Genomic DNA, 9,598 nt, shown 5'->3' on the forward strand with positions numbered 1-9,598 from the left:
ATGGAATTTGGGCTTGACCAAAAAATTGGAAGGGACGGTTATGTAATTTATTATTTGTTGCGTAATCAACGATTAAATGGATTAAGAAACCAAGATGAGATCATGAATTGTTTAAAAAAAATAGAGAGAGAAATGGATACACTTGCACTTTTTAGTCATTATAACCTCTGCTGGTCAATGATCGAGAGGAAAGATCCCTTCCTTTTTGAACTCCCCGTTCGGCTTTAAAAACTCTCACCAAAGAAAACAGTGTGAGCATTCCAACTAAGCGGAGGCCGTTATAAAACAGAGGAAGAAGAAACGGTCTCTCTCTCTCTGGATTCGTTGCTTTTGATTCAGATGTGTGTCGTTTGAGAGGTGGTCGGAGGACTCGCCGGAAAGGAGGAGGATGGCACCGGAAATAGTTCATGGGTCGGATGAGCCGAAGGCGGAGAGGCAGATGGGTTGCATGGCCAGCTTCCTCCAGATGTTCTATCGCAGCCAATTCCTCGGTGGGAAGCTAGTTTGCTCTGCCAAACGACTCCCCTTCATGGGTCAGTCGCCGGCTGGGCCCCCAACCTCTGGCTCCGTTCAGGTGGTGCTCTCTCTTTCTCTCTCTCTCTCTCTCTCTCTGCCTGCCGTCTCATTGGTTTTTGTTTTTTGTATTGTTGTTCAATGAAATGCAGGAAGAAAAGACGGTGGTGTCTGTCGGCAGCCAATCTCCGGCGTTCACGCCGGAGAACGCCCGAGCACCCGTCGTGGTATGCCGCGAGAAGCCGAGGTCCTCGCTCGACATAAGGGACATCGTCCGCGATTCCGTCTTCCGGGATGCCTCCAAGACTCCGGAGAAGCCACTGGCTGCGGTGGAGGAGACGCCGGATGACACGAAGCACTTGGATATCAAGCAGGGGTTCCGGTCCTCGCGGCGCCTCCGGGAGGCCTCGAGGCTGTCGCTCGACAGCCGGGCGGCCACCGTGGGGCCCTCGGGTGGCTTCTTCCCATGGGAGATCCGCACGAGTCCCGTCCGGCCTGACGTCTCCGGTGACGGGTCGGAGGACGGCGAGAGGCAGCGCCGCTCGCCCAGCGTTGTTGCCCGGCTGATGGGCCTCGACGCGCTCTCGGATTCATCCGCCGCCGTCTGCGACCCGGACACCTTCCGCCGGGCTGAGCTCCGCTGCTCGGCCTCAGAGTCCCGGGCCTATCGGGAGCTCCTCCAGCCGGCGGAGGCAGACTCGCAGGAGAGGCGGCAGCGCCAGAACGGCACGGCGAGCGCGGAGTTCATCGGCAGGAAGGCCTCGCGACCTCAGGCGAGGGAGTCGCGTCGATTCCATCATAGAAATGTCTTCGAATCGGCGGAGATCTTCCCGGACGGGCGGCCTCCCAGCAATCTCTACGGAGAGGTTGAGCGAAGGCTGAGGATGAGAGGGATTGACGATCCCGGGAAGGACCTCGAGACGCTGAAGCAGATCCTTGACGCTCTGCAATTCACGGGGCTGCTGCACTCTGCAAAATCCCCCGGTCGGAATTGCCGGAATTTCATCCTCGGGTACCGGAAACTGGTAAAGGCAGAATCTCCGATCGTGAAGCCGCTTAGTCGCGTTAGGCCTACGCCGACTTCACCGCCACGTCCGGTGCGCCGAAGCGGTGGAGCAGAGAGCCCAATGACGTTCAAGGGAGCGAACGGCCGGATGCCGCCGCCGAGGAAGCTGAGGAAGAGCCAGCCAGCTCCCGCACCACCGATGGTTAACGATCGGTGCGTGCGGAATGTCCGGACTCCGCCGGTGGCGCCGCCCAAGAGCCCCGGCCGCGGGAGAGACTCTCAGACGAATTCACCAAGGCAAATGCCGCCGTCGCCACCAAGAGTAGCCACGGGGAGACGTGCGGCAGCGGAGACCGGTAGCATCAAGTCGCCGAGGAACGGGAAGAGGATCGACAGAGAGCTCTTTCCGGTGGAAATTCCCGCGAAGGAGTACGAGACGCCCGCCGTCTCGAAGAGCAGCAGGAGAACGTCTTCCTCTATCGATCCTGAGGTAAGTTTCTCGAATCCTGATCTGGATATTTAATCTGAGAATTGAGAAACGTGGAAGAGATTGCGCAATCTGCGTTTGGATACCTGAATTGAGAGCCTCGGATAAAATTTTACCGGAATTTGAAGATATTGATCAGATTTTCTTGAAAAATGTTGTTTTGGATAATTTCACATTTCCACGTTTCTACCGCCTAGAACACTAAATCTGGATTTCCGGATTTCGAGAGGAAAGAAGAATGCGACACTCCATCTCGACGCGTTGATCAAAAGCTCCAATTCTTTGCAATTTTTTTTCTTTCTGCTGATTTATTTCTAAAAAATCTAAGTTTCGAAGATGAAAAACTGCAATACTTCTTCGTCTCAAATAAATCCGAGCACGAATGCAACCAAAATTTCGAATTTTTCCCTCGAGAAAAGTCGCGTCTTCTTTGGTTCCAAATAGCCAAGAGCTAGTTCACCGATTTGAGACCCCGAAATTCGAATTTCGGTACCGGAAAACAACGCGGGAACGTCTAAAAGTCCGATTTGGCAAAATCTAAGCTTGAATTTGCCGGTTTTGAGACACGATCTCTTCTTTTTTTTCTTGCTTTCTTCATGTGTTCTTCCAGAACTCCGGCGATTCGAAATCTAAACTTTTTCTGAAGAATTGTCAGGCGAAGAGATTGTCGACTCTTAGTAAGGATGAGTTCAGCCAAGGAAGAACCGTTCTGGATCGGTGCGTCGCCGAAATCAACGAGCAGCCGAGCCCCGTCTCCGTCCTCGACCTCGTCCACAACGAGGATAGCTCTCCCTTTCCGGTTACGAAGAGATCCATCGTCTTCGGAGGTAAATTTCCGGGAAAAAAAAATCAGAAGCCGAAGAATATCCTAGTTTTCCCCTTGGAATCTCGAATTCTAGAGCTTTTTTTTTCTGATCTTTCCTTTCTCTTCGTTTGGATTCTTTTCAGCCGACCAGTTCTTCGAGAACGATGAGGGATTCGATCAGCAATGGAAGGAATCGCTCCTCAACTCCGCCTTCTCCGCCGGCGAGATCGGCGAGGCCGACTCGGACGAGTTCCGTTACGTATCGGACGTCGTGCTCGCCTCCGGTATCCTGCAGAGCAGCACCCAGGCCATCGGAAAGGGCTCCTCCGCCGCCGTGTTCTCGCTCCTCGAGTCGCGGCGGAATCCGGGCGACCCGTACCACCAGCGGATCCACCGTAGACTGGTTTTCGACACGGTGATGGAGATCGCGCATCGGAAGCGGCGGCATCTGCCGGATTTAGTCGCCGGGAGGCGGCTGCTCCGGCAGATCTGGGCAGAGTTCCTTCGAATCCGGCGGCTTGTAGCGGCCGAGGACTTGTGCGATGTCGTGAGCGGGGTGATCCTGAAGGACCTGGCCGATGCCGTCTCCGGTGACGGCTGGGCGGAGTGCCCGGTAGAGATGGCGGGCACCGTGCTGGACATCGAACGGCTGATATTCAAGGATCTCGTTGTGGAGACCATCGGGCAACTGGCTTTTGATACTGGCGGGAAGCAGAGGGCCATTAAAAGGCAGCTTACTTTTAGCTAGCAACCCTTGCCCAACTTAAACTCAGCCATGGCCTGACCTCCCTTCACCCTCGGCTCGGCGCTTTGAGCAGTGGGTTCAGTTTACTAATCTGCAAATACAGAAATTTGGTTTTTTACGTGACTATTAGAAGGTTTTATCACATCACATGATTCGATTTCTAACATTGGTGAAAAATCAACCGCTCACAATTTTATTAAAAATGGTATAAAATAACGTTATGTACCAGATATAAAAATGGTATAACATGCTCTCAAGCAACCAGATAAGGGTTGTTGCCAGTCGGACCAGGTCTGGTTGCATTAGGCCAAGTCCAATGTCAACTCCACTGGTTAAGATAGGGGCACTCTACCCGACCTAAGTGTGTGTGTGTGTGTGTTTGTGCACACGTGTGCAAGCATGAGCACAGACATTTGTTTGTTTGTGTGTGTGTGCACGTGTGTGCATGCATACCACACATTTGTGTGTGTGTGTGGTGCCGGTAAGCTCACTGAAGCCTCACTTCTAATAGTCATGTAAAAGTGTATGTTGCTGCTCAGATGAATGACCCCACAGCTTGACATCATTAGTATTTTATCAAGCAAAGTGCTGCTCATTTCATGTTAATAAGGAGGGTGACCCACTTAGGTCCCCCATTTGTTAAACAAAGCCCATCCATGGTCAGTGTCATGCTTTCTCTAGTCAAACAAGTACGAGCTCCAGATGTGTGACTATACTGGACACTTCTTTTTCACATAAATGATGTAGGCGAACCACCCTTCATGACCATTTTAATTAAAAAATTTAGGGATAATGTATAATTATAATTAAATTTATTCTTAATCACACATGTACGTAGGGATGACAGTTGACCGGAGCGGATGCGGGAGACAGGGTGAGACCCCATTTTCTTCCGATCCACTACCATCCCTAAAGAAGGAGGTCGAACCGTTGAAGAGTATTTTAATTGTTTTACTAATGGGTATCAGGAACAAGGCAAGGCAGGGTGAGAGAACACGAAAGTTCAACCACCATTAAGCTCACCTTCTTCTAGTCAGCATGGTCAACCCTTGGATGGTTCAACCTTCTTGTTTAGGAATGGCAGTAGACCAGGGAGAAAGTGGACACCACCTTGCCCCGTTTGAACAAGGGATGGAAGACATGAAACAGAGATGAAGGTTAAAATCAAAACCCGTGTGGGGATGAAGGCATGGATGGAGGGCAGAATTTTGAAACGAGCCAGTGGTTGAGACCTTGCCCCCCCCCCCCCCCCCCTTATCTGCCTCAGTCCACTGCCATCTCTAACCACCCTTGTACTCCTACTAAACCACCATAGCTCACACTTGTTTTATATAGATTTAAGCTCCAAAAGCAAATTCTAGCATGCACTATTTATTATTTTTAAGTGTTCAAGTTAACTGAAAAAAGATATTTTATACAATTTGTAAACCACCTTTATTTTTATGAATTATGAATGGGTGGTTTTCAGTGACTTAAAAATAGAATCTTATGGTATACTAGACATGATAAAACCTTCTAATATGGTAAATAAACTATGCAAAACATATTTGTACAGTTAGATTTACCATTTGGTAGCTAGATCTATGCAAATAGGAGTGTGTACCACGGTATGTATGATGGTACAAAATCACCATATATATATATATATATATATATATATATAGAGAGAGAGAGAGAGAGAGAGGTCGCCATGCTGTTCAAATGTTTTTTCTTCATTTTCTTAATAGATTTTTATGAGACCAACTTTACTTATACAATCTGTATGGTTTGATTAGTGAGAATCAAATCTTAGATCATTTGATCGTGATTACATAGGCAAGATTCTATAAGGCTTCAAAAATCAACCATCAAACGTGTAACATTTTCTTGACTCATAAAATCATGTTTTTTCAATAAAAAATCATCATTCAAGAGCGGATCCCTAGCATTTTAACCATGCTGAATACATCTATGAGGTAAGATTATAATCTGCAACTATGATTTCTAGCTTAATTGGACCAACAGGTAGCGATGACCAAATGTTAACCTTGTACATATCAGGTTTAAATGTTTTAAAAGCACAAACCCATAGGATTTAATCCGAATCCAAATAGGAAGTGACAGAAAAGGTTGATTGGAATCTAAAAAGAGCCCAATCCAGATCAGATCCAAAGATCATTCAAATTCTATTTTGAAATATGTATATGAAAATAACATCACATATTCAAAATAGAAGGTGTTGGGGAACGACTCAACACTATCGATAGTTCGAAGAAACAAAAACAGGAAGAAGAGAGAAATTAACCACACAAAAAACAAAAATTTTATGTTGTTCGGCAAGAGTTGCCTACGTTCACGGCCGCACTGAGATCCTCTATTAGATTGAGATACACACACTTACAATGACAAAATGTGGATTGCCCTCTTTAAATACAAGGAGTCTATGGCAACCTATATAAGAGTAAAAATTATAAAACTATCCTCTTTAAATATAAAGATCTGCAAAAATTAAGAATCAGGCTCCACACTCCTCCAACAAAAGGTCAGATTGAAAACCCTTAAACCTAAGGTACTGATGCACCAATGCAGTGACCCTTTCAGTTATCCTGAACTTATAAAACCCAATGAAAAGGCAATCTACCTTCAAGAGGACCTCTGTTTGGGTTGTGAGGAAGTAAATGAGAGCACAATAATACAGCTAAGAAGAAGGCAGTTGAAGCCAGTAAGGATCCTGGCTGGTGCCAAGTTCATATTTTCATGTGCACCAAAGAAACCAAGAAGGCCAACACCAAGGGATGTCTCATTTTGGAAATATCCAAAAAAGGTATTTTTGATTTGTATTTATTTATTACTCTTTACTAGGCCAGACAGAAAATGTAAGAACACCATACAAACAAACAAAAATGAGGCAAATTATGGACACAAAAAAGGATTTACAAAAACAGCTTAAATTATGGGGTATTTACACAAAAAACTATAAATTTTTGGTTATTACTTTTATCCACCTGATTTTTTTTTCCTAGACGGGGAACCTTCTTAGGGACATGGAACAATGACATACTTTTATCTTATTTTTTGATATTTACATGAAAAAACCGCCTCGAGGATCATAGACCTAACCGCGCTGGCTCTGCCTGCTGTAACTACAATCACTGTCCAGGCAACATAAAACTCTGTGGGCTTACCCCTTGGCCGTAGGGAATGGCACATGACAGACTTTCATGGGAATCCAAATTAGACAGCACCAACATCCAAATTGGTCATATTAAACCTAAGTCAACTGATCTAACAGTCATAAGTGCAAGTTGTAACTACTTAATCTGACCACATAAATGTATTCAAACATGCATAATTTTCTATGGATCAGAGATTGGATCTTGCTTTTTCAATGTATGTACACTTCTTCTTTTTTATTCATGAAGTTTTGACATATCATGGGGACCATTTATTTTTCAAGCCCTCCAAAAACTTACATGTCCCAATTGCATGATTCACAACTTATCCTATTAAAAAAACCATGTAAATCACTTGTTTTTATTTCTTGGATTGGAAAGCTGAGGTTAGGCAGACCCCTACCACTTATTTATTTATTTATTTATTCATGTTTTTCTTCATATTTTTATATATTTATATATTCTAAATTTTTGTATATATTTATGTTTTCCTGAGATTTTTCCAAAAAAAAAACAGTTTTTCTAATACCATGAGATTTTTTTTTTGCAAGATTTTCCCAATATGTGGGCATCCCTTTAAACTCATTGCAGCTGGATCTGAGTCTGTGTTTCACATTTTAAGCAATCTTTCTGGGACCAACCGGGTTTGATATTGTTAAAATGGGCAAAATTTATATTGTGACTTGGATCCTATCCAACCTAAGATGATAGGCCCAATGAGACACCCTTAGTCAGGTCCATATCCATCAGAATCAGACAAAGGAGAGTGAACTGATCCCCTTGAAGTCTCTATCAGCACAAGTTGCACATTGAACACATATGTGTTAACTTTTTCATAGGTGGAGGTACGTAGGGCTGTAGGTGATCCAGGCTTTAAACCCAATCTGATATCATTGTATGTAAGAGTATAATTGTTTGGTCCTAGATGGATAATGGATTGGATCAGCCACAGTGAAGATCCAATCAAGATCGAGCACAATGAGCAGCCGGGAGAGTTAGGTGGGGAACCGTGCACAAGCAACTCAGTTGGGCCTGTGGCTTAGGCTTTTAAAACCAGTCAGATCTTTACCCGATTCTGACCCAACTGAACATAATTCAGGTCAATACAGTCGGCCCAATAATGAGGTCCACTTTATAAATGGGTCGGTTTTAGAACAATCAGTGTGAGAATCAGTCAGATCCAGGGTCGGGCTCTGACAAATATATATGGTAAGATCCAGGTTAGAAACGAGTCCAACTCGACCTGTTATGTATATTATATAGGTAAGTCTATATAGTTCACTCATTTTCTGCCGATCAACCATGCGTTCCAAGTTGGTTCCGAATCTGTAACCGGACCCACTCATAAAAAGTTGGCAGTGTTTGTTCAGTCTAGATTCAGAACTGATCCAATCCGTTTGCAACCATATAGAGTGGCTTGGTGGAGCCCAAACCTAACACTAGAAGCTATTAGAGGTTGTGTTGGATCCAACTCGGTCTCAGACAAACATGGATCTGATTAGTTGGACCCAACTCATCCCAAAATGGTGTGTCCAAAGGGAGGGCCTGGACCTGGGGCATCTAAACCTTTTTTTATATATATATTTACACCCCAGGAACAGAGACCTACCCACACTGGCTTCGCCTACCATACTTAGGGACACTGTTTTCCTAAAACTCAGTGGGCTTGCCCCTCAAGAAACATCTAAACCCTAATTGAAAGCTTTAAATTGTCATATATATATATATATATATATATATATATATATATATATATATATATATATATATATATATATATATATGCACGATTTCTGGATCTCAGTAGTTACTAAACATGGAAAGGACAAAGGTGGACCATTCTGGCATTGAAACCAGTTGGGTAGTGGTCCAATCACCTTATATGTATGGTGCCCAATTTTCCCAATTTTAATATCAGAAACTTTAGTGATACATGTTTGCCTTTAGTGTATGTTTCAGTGAATGTGAAGTGGGGCAAAATTTATGAAATTCTATGTTTTAACCACCAACATAGATATGATGAACTTTGATCATATATTTTAAGTAGGGCCCAACTTAATTACTCAACATACCATTGTGTTTTGAATCTGCAACGTCCCACCACAAGGAGACGTGCACTGACAGGTCCTACCAACCACGCAGAGCCTCCGTTGGTGAAGGTAGTCTGGCTATGTGGCATTGCTAAGTGCCATAGGCAATCATATGACAGCATTTTATGTGGGGCCTGAACTCTGAAATTGGCTATGGCACTTAGCTATGTCACTTAACCGGGCCAGGCTGGCTGGTGGGTGCGGTGTGAATGATGCCTCCAGTCATTAGGTATACACTTGGGTGGCCATCGGGCCAGGCTGGGCTGACCCTAGGTAAGGGTTCAACAACCCCAACTCAAACCCAGGCCTGGCATAATCCAGGCTTGATTTTTATCGTGTTCGGGCCAGGCTCGAGCTACCTGGTTCTTGTAAGGCCAAGCCCATTCAACTTTTATTTTGGGTCCTTGGGTCCGTAAATCATAAGTAACCTAAATCATAAACCTGACGGCCTACTGTTGATTAGGGGTGGCAATCGGGTCGGGTTGGCGGGTCAGCATACCTCAACATGAACCCGACCCGTTTAATAAACAGGTCGGCTGTGGCAAACACCAACCCGACCCATTTATTAAACGGGTAACCCGACACAACACGGTTAACCCGTTTAATAAACGGGTTGGGTCAGGTAAACGGGTTGGCGGATTGGGTTCGGGTAAACGGGTTGGCGGGTCGGGTTCGAGTAAACGAGTTGACGGGTGGGTCGGGGTCGGGTAAATGGGTTGGTGGGTCGGATAAATGGGTTGACCTGCCTACCTAACCCGTTTATTAAACGGGTCAACCGGGTTGGAGGGTTGGCATACCCC

General features: G+C 45.2%; 1 protein-coding gene across 2 annotated transcripts; it reads left to right on the plus strand.

Annotated features, from left to right (window-relative positions):
- Positions 1–238: 238 nt before the first annotated feature.
- Positions 239–3,720, plus strand: LOC149827758 (protein LONGIFOLIA 2-like). 2 transcript variants are annotated; one of them, XM_090018240.1, is made up of 4 exons: positions 239–574; positions 666–2,009; positions 2,653–2,833; positions 2,955–3,720. In XM_090018240.1, the coding sequence occupies exons 1-4, from the start codon at positions 389–391 to the stop codon at positions 3,557–3,559; spliced, it is 2,316 nt and encodes a 771-aa protein (XP_089874366.1). In that variant the 5' UTR covers positions 239–388; the 3' UTR covers positions 3,560–3,720. The 2 variants fall into 2 exon arrangements, with proteins under 2 accessions (XP_089874366.1, XP_089874367.1); XM_090018241.1 differs by having other exon boundaries at positions 2,662–2,833.
- The last annotated feature ends 5,878 nt before the right edge of the window (positions 3,721–9,598 follow it).

Source organism: Nuphar pumila, chromosome 10 (assembly GCF_984573655.1).
Source record: "Nuphar pumila chromosome 10, dmNupPumi1.hap1.1, whole genome shotgun sequence".
Classification (NCBI taxonomy): domain Eukaryota; kingdom Viridiplantae; phylum Streptophyta; class Magnoliopsida; order Nymphaeales; family Nymphaeaceae; genus Nuphar; species Nuphar pumila.